Here is an 18544-nt window from a genome sequence, read left to right as displayed (position 1 = left end):
GGTGATCGTGGTGGTGATGATCATCATCCCAATCATCATGATGGTGGTGGTCATGAGAGTAATGTGTGTCCGAGTTAATATTAGTGTTTAGGATGCCAATGCCAAGTTTACTCTCATTTTGTGCACTACTTTCGGATTCTTCAGGGACTTCACGCTTGGCGAAATCATCGTCCCAATGATGGTGATGGTGATGGTGATGGTGATGATCATCGTCATCCCAATCATCGTGGTGGTGATCATCGTCCCAATCATCATCATGATAGTGGTGATCGTGAGAATAATATACTCCCGAGTTAAAGTTGGTGTTAAAGAGGCCTAGCTTGCTCTCATTTTGTGCATTATTTTCGGACTCTACAGGAATTTTACGTTTGACGAAATCGTCGTCCCAATGGTGATGCTGGTGGTGATCATCGTCCCAATCATCGTGGTGGTGATGGTCATCGTCCCAGTCATCGTGATGATGGTGGTGATGATGATAGTACGTGTCCGAGTTTATATTGGTATTGAGGATGCCCAGCTTACTTTCATTCTGTGCATCGGTCGAAGTGTCCTCTAGATCGCGACGTTTTCCACTGGGAGCAGCTTGTGAGAGCATAAGTGCCCCAAGGTAAGCTATTGTCAGAGCGATGAACCTCATATTAGAGATGGAAATGGTTTTTGACTGGGAAAAATGAGAAATCGAGTCTATCCAAGCACCAGGAAGGTTTAAAAAGAAAATATGTTGTTTAAGATAGCATAAAATAACGAAGCAACGGTATTTTTTTAGGGATCTACCTGCAAATGTCAATCAAACCGAGCTAATCTATTTAAATTTTGTAATGACCGAACGAAAGATGACAATCACTTTGTTCTTATAAGACCTACAATTAAAATGCGTCGTTTACATTAAGTTTAGAAGGATTTAACGGTTTTTTTTTGGAAATTATATATGACAAGCTTTCTTGTTGTTTTCTCTAGAAATAGAGAAATTATGTTGTAGCGGTCGAGGAGCGCTCGGGCACTTCTCTATATCCTGGCTTTAATCGGAATGGAAAAGCCATGGTCCCGTCATAAAAAGATGATTTTGTATGTGTTTTATTTTAGGCGTTAAGGCTAGCCGAATAACTTCGGTTTTAAACTCGGCGAACAGGATTGCTTCTGCCGAAAGTAAAAATATGATTTTGTAGATCTTCAAACATGCTCTCATGCCAGGGCCAAGTGGGATGATCATGCGAGTGAAAGCCTATGTAAATATTATAGGTAATGGAATGTAATTTTTTTCTATTTGCTTGCCCGAAAAGCATTTCTATAGTTTGTGGACTCCGTGCAACAAATCTCAATTCAAATAATCGTAAGAGTAAAATGTAGAGAGCATTATGTTCATTTCATTGTTCTATCCACCCTTTCAACCTTACCTACTGTATGTTGAATGGATTCCAGGGTGCAGGGTAATATGAATCTTTTTTTTTTTAACTTATGCAAGGAGGTAATTTGTAATATTTAAATCAGAGCAAATAGGATTTATCCCCGAGGTCTTCTAGTAAATATTCACACCCCCATGTAAATATTAGATTGAATAGCAACTAAATCTAAAAATATTGCCCACGTTAATCCACATGGGAGTAAACAAGCATCATTTTGGACCCTTGCTATCATGCTTGATCTAGCAGCCTCACTTTTCCAATCTAACTATTTCTAACAGCTAATTTGGTAGACGCCCGATTTTCTTTACTTGGTACACCTTACCAAAAGTAGATGGTCACATTTTAAGAGACACATTGAAAAAAACACCCATTTAAGATAATCGTGGGGTTAAGTGTGATAACAAAGAAAAGAACTTAAGTAGAAAATTTCGATGGTTTTCTAGAGAAATATTAAGTTCAATATGATTAATATCTTTTGAGAAAAATATAACTTATATAAACAAAAAATAAAGCTTCTGTGCAAAAGGAGTTCGATAAGAAATGCAATATTAATTGTTTTAGCTATTAATAGAATGCTATAGAATAAAATATATCACCTAATTAGCGTACGATTAATTGAATACTGGTTACAAGAGTGATGAAGATAAATTTGAACGACCTATTGATATACCAATTTGAAATGCTTTAGAGAACAAAACAAATTGATGCACATGTCTCATTAAAGATTTTTTACGGCTCATTCATTCAAGGAGAGTAGTATCAGTAGATTGAATTTTAGTAGCAGAAAATATCAACAAATAATCGCATAGAGAGAAATGGGTTGAAAGTCTACTTTCAAAAAATTCATCGGAAAAAACGAATAGATTATTGGATTTGGCGGTTTGAAGACGATTTACCGCTACATGAGCCGCTCAAACACTTCCCTTTCTTGCAACTATGATTTTCAGGACAATCTGAATCACACTTACACTTTTCTGGTGGTGAGTTCACGTTATATGAACCATTTCTACACCGTTCAGGCACGGTAGGCATTCCCATTTTTTCCGCTATTGTAAACGATATTAGTTAATTCACATAAATTTGTGTTGTGGAAGAGTACCACTTGCCATAATTCAACAACTCGCAATCTTTTTTACAAGCGTCAACATTCTCAATAGCATGGATCTGGTCAAAATATTTATAGTTGCTTTCCGTCACCACGAAGAAATCCAGATGATATTTCTCCAAACTCCATCCCTCATCGTCAATTCTCACGCATCCATTATGCTTGGTTTTTTTGTCTGGAAGTATCCAGCCATCAAGGTCAGAAACATAAAATACAGTGCCAGCAGAGTGTGAGTTGGAGGCTATCCGAAAATTGAAAGTAGGCCCGTGGTTTAGAAATGAACTGGTTTTAAGAGATATTTCCTATGCAAGTACATACCAACACTAACGAATGGATCCAAAGGTCGATTATCTTTGCCGATGCCATAAGGATAGGATTTGGTGTCTACCAGCATAAAACAAGAAAAGCTTTTTTTACAATCACAACCCAAATTAACCATTCGCCCGTCGCTCAAAATTGCGGTTCCTTCCATCCTTGCCTTTTCGGCAAACTCACGGATGGTTTTATGTAACAATTCTCCTTTGCATGTTTTGAGTCGTTGGTTAATGGGTCGACCACTAGGTTCATTTCTTTCATCTGCAAGCCAGTAATAAGTCCAACGGTAACGATTTGGTTGTTTCGGTGCTGTTGTCGCTCTGCAAGGGGAATTTTGACACCTGCCATTCTGGCAACAGGTTTTATTTGGGCAATCTTTACTGATATTGCACTTTTTGGGCCGTTCAGGCTGAGATTTGCAGATTTGGCATCGACCACTTTGGCAGCAACTATCGCTAGGGCAGTCATCCAATGAGCTACATCGTACTGGTTTTTGTGACCTTTCTCGGCCTTTATTACAAGGCTGATCCTTACATATGCCGTTTTGACAACACTTGTCTCCCGGGCATTTATGTTGAGAATCACATTTGAGTATAGCAAGGCTATCCCGTTTGTCTGAAAAGAATTTGTTGGAGCTAGCAGATATTTTATACTAAAATAGGCGCATTTACCTTTTACATGAGAGGATGTTTCCGGTTCTTGGCGTCTGTAGAATTGTAATTCAAGGGGATTGTTTAAAGCGTATATGAGCATTAGAAGGGTACAGTTGTAAAATTTTCGCAACGCTACTTACAGCTATTATAATTAGAAAAGGATTTTCTGGGCCAATTAATATCGTTTGATTTATTGATTATATAAGTGTCATTTTGCTTTCTATGACTAAAAACTAGTACCAACTGTAATATTAAGCACTACTTATGAAGCAATTGACATGGTCTAGCCAACGTACCTACGCGTTTGGATTGTCGAATGAAGTCTTTTAACTGAATATGTTCAACTTTGTATAATGATTGCGAATTCTGACCGCTTCCAAGTGCAAATACCCCCAGAGATAAGGCTAATAAGAAGGTGAATATGGTCTGCCTCATATTGAATGCACACAGAATGAAATTACAAGACCAGTAAATATGAGTAATAAATATATTTAGCGTCAAACCCAGACTTAAAAACGAGAATAAGTAAATAAATACATTTTGCAATTTTGGAGATGGAGCAGGTATATACATATTTTTTTCGTGGGTAAGCCACCTGGCAAGTGTAACTCCAATGAATTTTTTATGTGTACCATCCACCTTCTCCGCGAATAGATTTTACTGAAAGGATTTACATGTGGAGGAAACAAGTCGTGAAATTCACGCAAAACTTCTATAAAATGGAGTGCAACACTTAAACTTATTTTTGTACGAGTGTTCAGAGTAGAAAATCCAACCCGAGAATTTGTATCTTTACTTTGATATTGCAAACAATATGTAAGAAGATTTGTGCATCAACCAGCGCTCAATTACCACTTTGAGAGCCCACAACTCCCAAATGCACAGGTGTATTTTTCGGGGAAAAAATTTCTGCTCTATCTCTTAAATTTTTGACTAAACTACACATGTGCAGGTGATTGAAAAAAGAAATAGTTTAAGTGTACAGGGCTCTGAACGATATTTCAAACTTATAATTTTGTTCTCGGTATATTACACAGTTTGGTTTTCCGCTGCATTCACCCCTTTGAATTAATGCTGTAATATATCTCTTTGTATCTATGTATCTGTGAATTATACATGCGTTTCGACCGAGGTAAATATCATTAAGGTGTTTGGTATAAGCTATCAATCAATTCTCGCGACCTACAAGGATTCCCAGTAAGCCAATTATATCAAAATTTCGGGAATCCATTTCTACTCTCTAAAGCCTTATAATAAAAGAAATGAGGCTGACTATCTTCCGTACGCATTAACCTTATAACGCTAGAATCTTAAGCGATTCTGGGGCGAAGCTAATATGAAGTACGAGTGAAATAGTGCTTTACCATACAATAGATAAGTGGATCATTTTTTTTTATTTATTTATAATTGTAAATTTCTCAAGAAATATTACTGGGGCTTATATAAAGCCTACTTTATATTGGCAGTATTCAATGTGCATATTGGCCATTGGTCAATATATTTAAAGTTAAATAGGAGTTGAAAACATCTGATAGTCAATGTTTTTTTTCTTCTCAATATGCCGACAGAAACAAGAATTCAATTACGAACTCATCCCACTCATAACAACTAAATCAAATGATCTGCAGCATATTTGCCTTCGCTGTAGGTAAAATATGATATAATTGAGAAAGAATATATATTTGAATGCAAAATTTTCAACTGGTAAAGATTACGTAGAACAAACCAGATCCTTCCATTTTTCATATATTATTCATGTATAATGTTAAAAGAAATATACGTGACTGCACCCTTGGAGCTTCTGTTGATTATTCATAATGCCTCAGCCTTATCGTAGTACTTGTTCACTCCTGTCACAGCCATTCCATCTAAAATTTAGTTGTACTCAAACTCGTAACACCGAATATCTCATCTCCGTGAACAGAATTATCGTGTGATAAAATGTATATCAATTTTATTACTCGTAGGCCAACAGTAAAAATCTTGTAGACGATATTTAAAAATCTCGGTAGCAGTAAGCTCTATTTAACTGCGGCATTTGCGGATAAACAATTCGTGCCAAATCTTGCAAGACAGCTTGTCTTTGCACAATGGATCTAGTTTGCACAGCAAGTCATCGCAGGATCCTGAATAAAAATTTTGCAAACAAGGTATGTTGGAGAGCATTCCGGAGAAATTTATTAGGGACAATAATAAGTCATTGAAATAGTTTACTCTAACGCTATTATCGAAATTTCACTACCGTCAATTTCCTCTATCGATCAGTGATTATAATAATTGACCGATAATATAAGCTGGATTAAATGACTAGAGGGCTCCAATACAAAGGAATTTTAAATATGTATTTGAGGAAACAATGATCTATCTAGTATTACAAATTGACTGATATGCCATCTTGCACCATTTATATTTTTTATAAGAATAAGCAATCACAATTACCAAATATCTTGCACTCCATTATGTCTGTTTCAAACATTAAAATTCAATTCAATTAAGATTGCTCTGCCATAGCCAAATTCATTATGTTTTTGAACTGTACCACTTAGATCGTACACTCTCTGAATACTAGTCATTAAAAAGTATGGATATCCCCACACAGAAGAGTGATTAATATTGAAAGTCAAAGCGCGATTGCTGTTAAAAATTTTTCAATGCAATTAAAGTATTAGAGTAAATTGGATAAGAGTTTCGGATTTGCATCCATCTCACGAAAATAGGTTTAGTTCTTTTAGCGCATCGTAGAAATGATCCACTGAAAAAAGCTCTGACCTAGTTCTAGTAGAAAACCGGAGCAATCTACCTCATTGCGTCAGAAGTTGCCAAACTTCATTTAGTTACATGATGCAATTCTACGCACTAGGCCTTTCGATTTGAACAATGCGATTAGAGCTTCGTGTTGTGGGAACCGCTGCACTAGTAGATGTAGGGAATTTTAGCGTTGTCTTTGGCTTGACAAAAGGGGGGATAGGGGGAGTGAAGGATGGGATGAAATAATGAGTTATTTCGTGCTGATATCTTTCAATAGCATAATAGAATGCAGAATAAATCTCCACGAACTTTAGAAGCGTCACAGCTTCTGGTAATTAGAAATTAACAAAATGTCCAATCCCATTGATGCCCTAATCGAGTTTTGTTTGTTTCAATAAATCCACAAGAGGAAATTGATTTGCATAAAAGGATCGGGTCTCACTTTGTTTTTTTTTCTGCTATCCAAATGATTTTTATACCAACACAACTTCTCTCTTCCTCACGTTCTGTTTAGTTTTTCTCCTCTTTGAAAGTAAACATTCCCATCCTCATTCCCTTCATTAGCACTGGTAATATCATCCGTGTTTTGCCTCTTCTGCATCCAAGATGAAGCGCGTCAACGTTCAATGTCTCATTTTCACCTATGTACTTCTTTTCATCTTCATTGCATCACCATCTTTCGCTAATCAGCAAGCTAATTCCATGGCCCGCGTGCCGGATATTGATGAACGAGTGATTTTGGACACCAATGCCAATCTTATCAAACGGGAAGACAAAGATAAAAAGGACGATAAAAAGGACGATAAGAATGACGACAAAAAGGACAATAAGAAGGAGGATAAGAACAAGAAGCAAGCAATTGCCTTGCCTTCGAGTGCGTCTTTGAATGGCACTTCGACTGGAACTGCTGCCTTACCCGGCGCTACTGGCACTGTCGTTTCAGTTTCTGGGACAAGCGGCTACACCTCTTACCCCACGGGCTCAAGATCAATAAGCGCTGGATTACCGACAGGAGGAGTGAACGGTAGCATATCCGCAGCGTCGAGCCCAATAAGGGGCGCGAGAGTGTTCAATCTTGGTGATTTTGGATTAATTTCCACTTTTGCTGCTGCACTCTGGTTCCTGTTTTAATGGGAATTCAATAGAATGCTATTTGGTGGCTTCATCCTGCCTAAATGCGCACACCATTTAGATAATCATTCTATCTTCCATTTTTACAATAGTTTTTTCCTTTTTGTTTGTGAGCACTAGATGCCTGAACCCATTCCTACTTGCCCTGCCTATATATGTTTATGTAGCATTTCTTTATTATAGTTCTATTAAAGATTTTTATTGGATATCATCCGGAAACCCTCAAAACCATACTGCCTTAACTCGTGGAGCAAGGGCATTCAGACTTACCAGATGGAAGGCTGAGACGACCATTGAATTACAAACACTATTCAATACTTATAACACGGCCATGGATTGCACACTCATAAATTCCGTTATTGAGTACCATCTACGTGGAAGTGGTTTATAAGTACCTGATGCCCTCTTCAGATCGCTCAATAGTGGAGTTCCTTCTTCATCCATAATAGGTTTCATACTCCAAATATACAAGAACCAGTGTTTCTAACCAAGTAATTTGCTGCTTACAGCGTAAGCATGATTGATCTGAACTCTCGTCTCGACCCGATGACTTTTCCATCAGCGACTTAATCAAAGGTCCAATATGAAATCTCCATTGGCCAATTCTTCATGGAAGGCACATTTGGAATTCTGGTCTGGATTTGTCCCAGATCCCAGTGACATTATTTTCTAATTTTATTTTGATTCTTGACATAATTGGATAAGAGCATTGACCATCGAAGATGACGATATGGTTCTAGCCTCATTCGACACTATACCATCATACTTTATTCAACGAACTTGATGGCTTTGAGGGAGAACAATTGTGTTAGTCAACTGTATGTTGGTCAAAAATATATTTGAAAACGCAAAGAGTAGTCTTGAAAGTAATTAATATATGGAGGGGATGGTTCTAGATTTAATAACGACAGGATTATTATTATCTTCATACCAAGAAATTTCCGATTTGGAATTTCTGTTGCAACATTCTTTCATTCTCAACCGTGGCATGAAATTGACCGGTATGCAATATAAAGGAAAGAAAATTCCGGCATTTCAGCTAGAGACAAAGAAGAATGTATCGTTGGGGTTTGGTTCAGCCGAATTTCAAATCACTTTTAAACGCTTCATTTTACACTTTTCCTTTCTCTTTCCTCCCCCGTTCCATCCTTGAACTCGCCATCGCCCTTATTATTTTTTTATACATATCCATCTAGTCCTTACAAACTAGTGTCCATATTTCTCTCCTATACCCAAGAAGTAGCAGTATACCTATTTAATAATTCTTTTCTCCTTTATCCAACTCTTGACGAGCCCCTCTCCTTTCCTAAGTACACGCTTCATTTTACAAACAAGATATCCCTGCATATACCCACGCCCCCCATTCTCGCAAAAACAATAATTGAACAAAAATGAAACCATCGCTTGGTATAACACTCTCGCTTATGCTCTTCGCGAGTCTCGCGCAAGGTGCAGCGCACTTACGTCGTGGAATTCTTGACAATGCCGTCAACAATTTGGATCTTATTGATCACCTGGAGTTAATAGATTCCATGGTCAATTCTAATCCACAGGATTCGGAGAATCGTAATGCTAACACCAAAGCATCAGGTCCAGGCGACAATTCGGTTCTCTCGAAGCAAGGCGGGGAAGGCATCTACAAAAAACAGTGGAGAAAGATGAAACGTGGTGTGATAGATAATGCCCTTAATAATATCCATGTGCTTGATCACTTGGATTTGTTCAACTCGGCCGTGAATTCGGATGAGCAGTCCAGCGAGAATTCGAACGCAAACACAAAGGCATCGGGGCCGGGCGATAATTCTAGTCTTATGAAACAGGGTCCGGAGGGCTACTACTACCAAGATGATTTCTGGTATTCTGATCACCATGACCCTATGGGATATCCTCAGCGCGTCTCATATGACCCAGCCTATGAATTCTTCTCGGGTGGTGCACCTCAGCGCATGTCTGCCCAGCCTGTTTATGTTCCCTACGGGAAGCATCATAGCTATCATAAACCTCACTTTATCGATAAACGATTCGAGCTCCTAGTGGATCGCGAAGGGCAGAACCGTCAGAACCGTCAAACTCGCCCATTTTACCCTCAACGGCTGCGATCCTACCCCGTTAAAAGACCCCCCTACCAGAAGCGCGAGATCGCCCATACCCAACCCGAACATAAATATCGTTCGGATTCAGAACGAACAAAGCATATGAGCCAGAAGGAGCTGGTTGCTGCTAGGATGCGAATGGTCCAAGAAATGCTCCAGCAGGACGTGGAGGATCAAGGCGCGGCAACCATTGGCAAGCGGAGCAACCCCGCCGATTCTATCAATGACCAGGCTAACACAATCGACTCGAACTTCAAGCCCATCTCATAACCTGGGATGGAATCGTGATGCCGGAATTGAGAGCGAGGAGTTGGTCCCCTTTCGACGACGGAAATTTTCAAAAACAAGTGCCCAAGGAGCGTATTTCCATCCTTGTTTACACAATTTCCTTCTTTTATTATCGCGAGTATAGCTTGCTTGAATTATTTCTTTTTATTTTTTTTTTATTATTATTCTGAGTAAGTGCCTGTTGCTTTATGTTTGAATTCGCAGAAAGTCATCGTGAACTTTTCCCCTTAATGCGCTCTATCTTATTTGAAGTGTGTTGTTACAACAACTACCTTTTTAAAGAAAATTTAATTTATGGATCCAATAATTGCCTAATGGCATAAATGGTCCTGCCGAAAAAAATTCATTTCAGCTATGTTGCATCCAAGAAGGAGGAGACAAAATGCAAATATATATGGCCTATTATTCACAAGAAAACACGCATTTCCCTCCAACAAAAACTTGTTTGATATTTCTATCGTCGCCCAAGTTCACAAATTTCTCCACCCGGTCGCGCATTGTGTCGGTTGGGAACACTTCAAAGGGTGGTCTAAACTGCCCATTGAATGGGAGAACTTCTACAACAATAGCGTCCAGAGATTTTCCAACAGCCAATGTACCTATCTTATCCGCCATGCCAAGAACCTCTGCTCCTCCCAGAGTTGCAAGATATAGTCCACTCACCCAATCCATGTCCAATGGCTCATCGCTCCAGTTTTTTTGTACTCCATGCTTATCTATGGAATCTTTTCTCTGCGCCTCCATCATTTTGGAGGTGACCACGGCTTGCCTTATAGCGGAGAGCATTGCGGGAGTATATCCGCCAGCAACATCGGTTCCTAATCCCACCTTTATGTTTTCGCGCCATAGCCTTTTGACAGAGACCGCACCGTCTCCAAAGAATGCATTGGAGAGAGGACAATGAGCAATGCCTACGCCCTTACTCTTGACAATATTCCAATCATCACGTGTCATGCGCGTGGCATGTGCCATTACGGTCCTTGGGCCCATCATGTTCATTCTCTCAAACACCTTGGCGTCAGGCTCACCATACAACTTTTGGACAGATTCAACCTCATCACGGGATTCTGAGATATGGGATTGGATGAGGAGGTTATGTTGATGTGCAAGATTTGAGAGAGCAGTCAATAGCTCAGGAGAGCAAGTGGGAAGGAAGCGTGGGGTGACGACGGGATGGACAAGGTCCCGAGGTTTATGACGCGCGAGGACCGTGTCAATAAATCGTTGAGCATCTTCAATGGCTTGGGCGGTAGAGCGCTCATAACCATGTTCTGCGGAGCCATTCCCTAAGGCAAACGTTGAGATGGTAAGTTTACTCGACCATTATGTATGGCTTTCTCCGCACTTACTATCTAAACTTGGGATGCCAACAAAACCTCTCATGCCAGCTGATTCTATCTCGTCGCATAGTACCAAGCTAGGTTCAACATCAATGGTGGCGTAAAATAGTGCCGTCGTGGTGCCAAGTCTTAATAGATGATTGACCATGCGTCTATACACGCTGGTGGCGAAAGCAAGATCCTTGCCATAGCGAGCTTCCGTTGGAAAGATATATTTTTGTAGCCACTGCATGAGGGATGTGTCGGTTGCAGTTCCGTGGAACGGATACTGCGGCTGTGATAATAATTCGTATTTAACAATTTTGATAATGTGGGATGTACATGTACTCCGGTGGTCTTACCGCGTGAAAATGCAGATCCACAAACCCCGGCATCAGGAATCTGTTTTTTCCAACGTCAATTTCCATTGCGCCTTGGGCATCAAATTCCTCTCGCCACCCCTCACTGTTTATAGGGCTAATGAATGCAATTTTGCCCTGCTCGTCGACTCCACAGTAGACATCCGTAAGAATTTCGAGCTCTCCTTTGGAGGGAGTGTGTACGAGGTTTCCGCGAAATAACTGTGCGAGTTTTTGTTTCATGCTTGGAAAGAATGGATGTTGGAATGCAGTTTTAAACTAGAATGACTGCAAAAATAAAGCAGCCGGTATTTTGCCACTTCAAAGAAAATGTGGAAGTGTGGCTTGTGTTAGATGGGCTAATCTGGAGCTCGAGCGCTGTACTTGATTGATTTCCAAATGTTTCCCACAGGCCGTATTTTAATTAAAATTACCTTCAAACTGGTAGCCCAAGGTTTCTGAAAAAATAACCCACGGTCGAAAGCGTCACCATTCCTCGAGTCACCGTACAAGGGATTCAAATGCGACTAGATTTAGCACCTCAGTGACTGCCAGCAGAAAGGATGGATTGCCTGCAGCCTAATTACGAGAGCTGTTTGCATGGAGCTCTATAACTCTATAGCTTTCAAGCTACATTTAAGGCGATGCGGCGAATGTATATGGGCAACCATCAGACGCAATTTCAACCCTTGGTGCCACATGGATCTGATGGCAGGTTTAAGAGTCACGCCCAAGGGAACAGCATTATCGCCACCCAGTAGGCTTGATCGGCACCCGGCCAAGGTTGACCGCCATTGGTCACGAGATTGGGGGAGCCAACTCAATAGAGACGCGCCGCGGTATGAAGCAGGGGCTGCGAGTTGCGCGGCGGCGGACGCCGGTCAGTGGGCAGGGGCGCTAGGCAAAGCTTAATCGCTTGTGGTAGCCAATTTGCTTGCGTCTCCTCTTACAACTGTGGAACAGTCTATTTTCTCCCTCATTATCGAATAACGTGCATGATGAATTGTCGTCCGTGGTCACGAAGCCACCTGCTCTATTCATTAGAATAAAAAGTTTTTTCTTTTTTATTTTTCTCCTCTGCAGCAATATACTTTCCCTGTGCCCTCGCGTCCATTTCGATGGGAAAATCCCTCTACGCTCTGGCCATCATTCTTCAAGCATCCTCCTCCTCCCCATCTGTGTCGATCCCCCTGTTCTGAATGGCGAAATCATTCTCGTCGCAAGATAACATGCTTCCCTTTATCCGCCTCCTCCCCCATTTCGTCGATACCCCAGGCTTCCACTTTGAACCCGTGGAAAAGCAGGTCCCCCAGGGCACCATTCTGCGCATTGGCCGCTTCACGGAACGTGCGCGCCTGCAGAACTCCAACTTCATCATGTTCAAGAGTAAGGTTGTCTCACGATCTCATGCCGAGATCTGGTCAGAACAGGGAAATGTAAGTTGGGGATATTGTCATTAGGGGGTGTTCCCCCCCCCCCTCTCTCTTATCCCTTTTTTTTTTCCATTGACTAAATACTATTTGCAATAGTTTTATATTCGCGATGCAGGATCCTCTTCAGGCACGTTCTTAAACCACGTAAGACTCTCACAGCCCAAGGTTGAGAGCAGACCATTTCCCCTGAGAGACGGTGATATAGTCCGGTTGGGTATAGATTATCAGGGAGGCTGCGAAGGTAATCAAAATGATTGTGTTTATTTACTTACCACCAGGCATTTAATCAAATTTGTATGATGATACAGAATTATACCGCTGTGTAATGATCCGGATTGAGATCAGGAGAAGCTGTCAAGTTCAACTGGACGCGTTCAAGTACTATATCTATGAGTATTCTGGGCTAGCTTCAAGCTAACTCTCTCCTTTCCCTATACTCTTCTCTCTTGCTAGGATTACACAATACCAAAATCTTCTAAAGCAAATGGATGTCACCAATCTAGTCCCCCCCAATTCCATCACTCCCAACTCTCCAACCAACGGAAATGCTACTACAGCCGAATGTTGCATCTGTCTTTACGCTATTGGCCCACTCCAAGCGCTCTTCATTGCCCCTTGCTCGCATGCATTTCACTTTAAATGTATCCGCCCACTCATCTCGCACCACCCAAGCTTCCTCTGCCCCCTTTGCAGAGCATACGCAAATTTGGATGCCAATGTAGAGGTTGCTGAACTCTGGGAGAATGCTTTCGAAAACTGCACCAACTTACGCAGGGCTCTGACAAAAGAGGTACAGCCGGTGAACAACCGTCAGCCGAGTTCGGCGACGGCAGAAACTAATATCGCGGAATCGGTAAATACTGCATCGTCAACTGAGCTCGCACTCGAGCCAACCAAGAATATTCCCGCCGTGCTCCCACTACTACCTACCTCGGAAATAAGCAGCAGTGCAGCAGATCTCGAGTACAAATGCGTATCCCCCGAAGTTGGAGATGTGTTGAGTGAAGACGAAATGGAAAATATCGCGGCGGACCGAACAATAGGCGTGATCACGCTGGCGGATAAGTTGAGTGCAACGGCGGTCTCATCCGCACCATCGAGCAGCGGTGCGGTTGGGGGCCATCCAAAGGATATTGCCATCCATACTCAGGGCCGTGCCGAGCCTCCTCTAATAGCTTCGCCAAGCTCTGCTTGCACCGTACTTGGGACGCTTGGAGAACGTGACACAAATATACTTAACGCTACTACCGGTGCCGACTATCAGCCCGTAATACGTTCTCGCGCCCCCAGCTCATCGGGTAATCGCATCGTTTTCCATCACCGCTCTGCGTCTACAAACACAAATGGAATAGAAACAATATTTGAGCCGCAGACTAGCGAGCGGGGATGGCCAAGACCCCCCGATGAGACAATATGTGAAACCGCCCTGGTAGAGTAACGTAATTCAGCATGCCATCAACTATTTTATCAAAACAATCATTTTTTTCTCTTGGATGCCTTGTTCGAGATACTTTGTGTATCCCCTTTTAATCTTCCTTCTTCCCCCTTTTCCCCCTATAAATATATATCTTTTTCTGGCTCATATATTTTTTTTTCTTTGTTAAAATTGATTCCTCCCTTCCATTATATATTATTCTATGTCACAACTATGTTTTTTATTATTGTTATATTGTAGATTATCAATAGTTTTTAGCTCAAGCTTTAGCTATTAACAATTTTGATATCGAAAATAAAGACAGAATTTCATTGATGACGACAGAGTTTCGCCCGGACCAAACCCTCGGGATTGAAACGATCCAACTGCGAATTTCTTTTTCGTTGCTTCCCTTTCGTTTTTTTCCCTTTTCTTTATTTTTTTTTTTTTTTTTTTTCTTATTCGACGATTCTTTGCCGCATTTTTTTTTTCTCTTTCAGGGATTTCCAGTGTGACGATCAACGCGAGGAATTTTTTTTGTTTATCACTGAAGAAGATAAAAGTACGCGATCATACCATTGGCATAAAAATCGAAATCAACCCCGTTTTCGATCGACCTTTCTCACATCTGCAGTCTTTCATATAAATTCGCCCTACATTTTTCAATTTCACTAGAGCTCGACCGTAGTAAGCGATTGAGAAGACAAGAAGGAGCGAAGAAACCGCGGTTGGCGCGTTTTCCCCCTAGTTCTACCAACAATCGATAATTCTTGGATCTATTTTTCGGTGTTCTAGCAATTCTCAGAAATGTCGGTCTATAATCATCGGCCAATGGCCCCACCATCATCGCGGATCGTGGATATGATTGATCAATTGAAGGGTGAACATGACGCGCTCTCCCATAATGCATCCCAGAGCAAGATTCGGATAGAGGAATATGAACAAAAATGTAAGTAATGATGGTGTGATTTTAGTGGATGCAATGCCAGAAGTATATTTGATCTTTTCGTGCTTGGCCAAATGATGTTTCCACGGACTTACGAATCTATCATTCTAGTTGCAGCACAGATTCAGGAAATGAATATTTTTAAACACCAATTAATGGATCTCGAGCAACTGCATCAACGATATAAACAACAGTAAGTGCTTGGAACATAATAGGGTCATATGGGCGGGGAAATATGGCTAATATTTTTGCTCTTTTTTAGATATGAAGATGAAATCCTACGTTTACGAAGAGAAAACGAGATGCTTCGAGCAGGTCACAAGGTTCCCCCTACACCCCCCACATCAGCGCATGCTCCATCCTTGCCGACGCCTGCCTCACATCTCTCACAGCAGCCTGCTCCCCCACAGCTAGGGCATGGTCCTTCGAATCTCTTCAGCGGGATAATTGGAGGTAGCGCCGCGGGAGGGACTGGTGGAGGCCAAGGTCCTCATAGTCTTGCTGCTCCCCCTCGTATGATGGAGCAGCAGCAGCAACAACAACAGCAGCAGCAGCAGCAGCACCCTCCTCCGCCCTCTCAATACTCTCACCCACCTGCAGGTCCTCCACCCCCTTACATGAATGGAGCAGGCGGAGGCTATTTACCACCAAGCACAGCTCCCGGAACCACGGGTCCAGATCACTCCGCGATGGCTAGAGACGATCCTCGGGGCTCCACGGGTGGGCTGCCTCCTCCACCGCATCCGGGGGGCATGTATACCCAAAGTCAGGCTTACAATCCCAACCAAACTCCGATTGGGAGTACAATTGCATCGCAGGGTCCACCACAGATGGGTAACACAGTAGTTTTTTTCCATGTAATTATTTTAGAGGAAACTAACAAATGCAACCTCGTATCGAATTACCATTCATAGGTTACATGCAAGGTGAATAAATAGCGATGTTTTCCAATTTCGAAGAGTATCGACTTATCCTGGCTATTCTGTATGTAGAGACGAATCCTGGACAACCGCCCACTACGGGGAAGCGGAAAATGAGCACGTCCCAACCGAGCATAAAGGGTGCCCATGCTCCATACCACGACATGGACACGGATGTCCAAGCTGGATACCGGAAAGAAGGGCAAGACTGGTTTGCATTGTAAGTCCCTCATGCGCATGCGAAACCCGAAGCCCCTTTTCGATGGATCGACTAACATTTTGGTTCAGGTTTAACCCGAAATTGGTGCGAACTCTTGATGTCGATTTGCGCCACATCCTTGAGCACAACAGCGTCGTATGCTGCGTGCGGTTTAGCTCTGATGGGAAATATTTGGCGACGGGATGCAACAGGAGTGCACAAATATTCGATGTGCAATCGGGGAAGAAACTCACGTAACCTCTCATTTTTTAACCATCCTCAGATTTATGTCCATAGGCTTTACAAATTGTATTTTTTTTTTTGCCCGCGATAGTGTGCTTATTGACGAAAGCATAGCGATGGACGGCAGCGATCTCTACATTCGCTCGGTGTGCTTCTCGCCAAACGATCAATTTTTGGCAACGGGTGCAGAGGACAAGCAGGTGCGCATCTGGGATATTCAGGGGAAACGCGTGCAGCAGATCCTGACCGGCCATGAGCAGGATATATACTCGCTCGAGTGGTCCCGTGATGGAAAGCGTATCGCATCCGGATCCGGAGACAGAACCGCCCGGATCTGGGATGCAGAAACCGGCCAATGCTTACACGTGTTGCGTATTGATGACGCGGGTGCAAAGGATGCGGGGGTAACTAGCGTGGCCATGTCTCCGGATGGATCCTTGGTTGCGGCCGGATCTTTGGACAAAATGGTGCGAATCTGGGACACACGCACCGGACGGCTGTTGGACAACTTGGAGGGCCACAAGGACAGCGTGTACAGTGTTGCATTTGGTCCCGATGGAAAATCGCTTGTCAGCGGGAGCCTGGACAGATCCCTGAAGCTTTGGGATTTGACCAATTTGCTTGCATCGGGAGGCGGCACTCCTCGCATGGGCGGGAGTGTGTGCCGGCAAACGTTTTCGGGACACAAGGATTTCGTGCTCTCAGTGGCCATTTCGCCGTGTGGGAACTGGGTTATTTCCGGCTCGAAGGACAGAAGCGTGCAATTCTGGGATTGGAGGACAGGCCATTCTCTGCTGACCTTGCAAGGCCACAAAAATTCGGTCATATCGGTGGCCATCAACCAAGCAGGGATGCCTCTGTTCGCCTCCGGCTCTGGAGACTTCAAGGCCAAAGTTTGGTCCTATCGCGGTGGGGGAACTCCGCACTGGAAAACGGAGATGCCCTGATGCAATGGAGAGAGGCTAATTCCTCATGAAGTTCTGGTTGCTGTTTGTCAACAACAAAAAAAAAATGAGCGGAGATATATGTATGTCACTTTTACCGCGCCTCTATATTTTTATTAGCATTTTTCTTTTTTTTTTTTCCAATTCTTCATAAGGAGGTGTTCGATTTGATTGAAGAAATGAATATTCTCTTCTGAAGCGGATGCTTATCTCTTTTTTTTTTCGACATTCTCTATCATTTTCTTTCCATATTCTTTTTTAGGTTTTCTTAAGTCTTTAAGTATCGAGGAGAGAACGTGAGGAGCTCTTTGGATAACGCCTTTTGATTGCGTCTTTATTTTTATGAAATCTAATTAAAAGTCACAGCGTCCTTTTATTATGGTTCTTAACTTGTTGCACGCATGAATAGGAAATAATTGAGAATAGGAAATACTACACAGGATGGATAAGAATATAGTACAGGACTCGATTTTGGGATGACCCACTACAAACTAAGACTGTCGTTTGGAAGTCCGCCATGATAGTGAACGGGGAGGAGGGCAATGGTTCGCTGAGAGCGAAGAGTCCTATCTAGGTAACACGGCGCTCACGGCCGTTCTTTCTCTGCATTTGTGGACGATGTGCTGGTTTCCTCCGGCGGCAGCGAATGGATGCGTAAAGGTTGCTGGATCGTGGTCGGAGGGGCGGGTGGAGCTGGGGAATTTGTTCTGCTCCTCGCCTCATTCAAATGTAGAAATTGGCGCGTCACCTCTTTGCCTAGGCCCGCCATTTCCCGGCCCAGGTGGCTTGCATGTTCGTCCTCGATCCATTGATTCACACCCTCTCCTGACCGCTCGCTCGATGCCGTGTTATTGTCGAAGGCCCCAAGATCATCGCGATGGGCCGGCGAGGAGAATCCGTAGTACTGCGACTTGGAGGAGGGCTGGGGGGACGGGTAGCTGTAGGCCCGCTGGAAGAGGTGGCGCTTGTACGCCGTGATATTATAGGAGGATTGAGAGGTATCCATGGAGATGTGAGAAGAGTAGCGGTGA

General features: G+C 42.5%; 10 protein-coding genes across 10 annotated transcripts; 5 read left to right on the top strand and 5 right to left on the bottom strand.

Annotated features, from left to right (window-relative positions):
- Positions 1-111: 111 nt before the first annotated feature.
- Positions 112-637, bottom strand: VTP21DRAFT_1583 (uncharacterized protein; the record flags this gene model as incomplete). The annotated part of the gene is made up of 1 exon (XM_069391686.1): positions 112-637. A coding segment is annotated over one exon (526 nt), but the record flags the coding sequence as incomplete, so codon positions are not given.
- Positions 638-2468: 1831 nt separating this feature from the next.
- VTP21DRAFT_1582 (uncharacterized protein) lies at positions 2469-2902 on the bottom strand (the record flags this gene model as incomplete). Its single annotated transcript, XM_069391685.1, has 2 exons — positions 2469-2749; positions 2827-2902. The coding sequence occupies 2 exons, from the start codon at positions 2900-2902 to the stop codon at positions 2469-2471; spliced, it is 357 nt and encodes a 118-aa protein (XP_069250919.1).
- A 56-nt stretch (positions 2903-2958) lies between these two features.
- Positions 2959-3576, bottom strand: VTP21DRAFT_1581 (uncharacterized protein; the record flags this gene model as incomplete). Its single annotated transcript, XM_069391684.1, has 2 exons — positions 2959-3425; positions 3495-3576. The coding sequence occupies 2 exons, from the start codon at positions 3574-3576 to the stop codon at positions 2959-2961; spliced, it is 549 nt and encodes a 182-aa protein (XP_069250918.1).
- Positions 3577-6830: 3254 nt separating this feature from the next.
- VTP21DRAFT_1580 (uncharacterized protein) lies at positions 6831-7355 on the top strand (the record flags this gene model as incomplete). The annotated part of the gene is made up of 1 exon (XM_069391683.1): positions 6831-7355. The coding sequence occupies one exon, from the start codon at positions 6831-6833 to the stop codon at positions 7353-7355; it is 525 nt and encodes a 174-aa protein (XP_069250917.1).
- A 1391-nt stretch (positions 7356-8746) lies between these two features.
- On the top strand, positions 8747-9718 carry VTP21DRAFT_1579 (uncharacterized protein; the record flags this gene model as incomplete). Its single annotated transcript, XM_069391681.1, has 1 exon — positions 8747-9718. One exon carries the CDS (start codon positions 8747-8749, stop codon positions 9716-9718), a length of 972 nt encoding a protein of 323 aa, XP_069250916.1.
- Positions 9719-10138: 420 nt separating this feature from the next.
- On the bottom strand, positions 10139-11657 carry VTP21DRAFT_1578 (uncharacterized protein; the record flags this gene model as incomplete). The annotated part of the gene is made up of 3 exons (XM_069391680.1): positions 10139-11022; positions 11086-11350; positions 11418-11657. The coding sequence occupies 3 exons, from the start codon at positions 11655-11657 to the stop codon at positions 10139-10141; spliced, it is 1389 nt and encodes a 462-aa protein (XP_069250915.1).
- A 357-nt stretch (positions 11658-12014) lies between these two features.
- On the top strand, positions 12015-12326 carry VTP21DRAFT_1577 (uncharacterized protein; the record flags this gene model as incomplete). Its single annotated transcript, XM_069391679.1, has 1 exon — positions 12015-12326. The coding sequence occupies one exon, from the start codon at positions 12015-12017 to the stop codon at positions 12324-12326; it is 312 nt and encodes a 103-aa protein (XP_069250914.1).
- Positions 12327-12613: 287 nt separating this feature from the next.
- On the top strand, positions 12614-14285 carry VTP21DRAFT_1576 (uncharacterized protein; the record flags this gene model as incomplete). Its single annotated transcript, XM_069391678.1, has 4 exons — positions 12614-12850; positions 12944-13088; positions 13156-13225; positions 13301-14285. The coding sequence occupies 4 exons, from the start codon at positions 12614-12616 to the stop codon at positions 14283-14285; spliced, it is 1437 nt and encodes a 478-aa protein (XP_069250913.1).
- Positions 14286-15068: 783 nt separating this feature from the next.
- On the top strand, positions 15069-17516 carry VTP21DRAFT_1575 (uncharacterized protein; the record flags this gene model as incomplete). The annotated part of the gene is made up of 7 exons (XM_069391677.1): positions 15069-15210; positions 15319-15400; positions 15470-16041; positions 16122-16133; positions 16200-16347; positions 16416-16580; positions 16661-17516. 7 exons carry the CDS (start codon positions 15069-15071, stop codon positions 17514-17516), a joined length of 1977 nt encoding a protein of 658 aa, XP_069250912.1.
- A 583-nt stretch (positions 17517-18099) lies between these two features.
- On the bottom strand, positions 18100-18519 carry VTP21DRAFT_1574 (uncharacterized protein; the record flags this gene model as incomplete). The annotated part of the gene is made up of 1 exon (XM_069391676.1): positions 18100-18519. One exon carries the CDS (start codon positions 18517-18519, stop codon positions 18100-18102), a length of 420 nt encoding a protein of 139 aa, XP_069250911.1.
- Positions 18520-18544: the final 25 nt, after the last annotated feature.

Source organism: Calcarisporiella thermophila (genome assembly GCF_041956535.1).
Source record: "Calcarisporiella thermophila strain CBS 279.70 unplaced genomic scaffold VTP21scaffold_12, whole genome shotgun sequence".
Lineage (NCBI taxonomy): Eukaryota > Fungi > Calcarisporiellomycota > Calcarisporiellomycetes > Calcarisporiellales > Calcarisporiellaceae > Calcarisporiella > Calcarisporiella thermophila.
The sequence above is the reverse complement of the archived record's forward strand: the minus strand, read 5'-3'. Positions and strand labels throughout refer to the sequence as shown.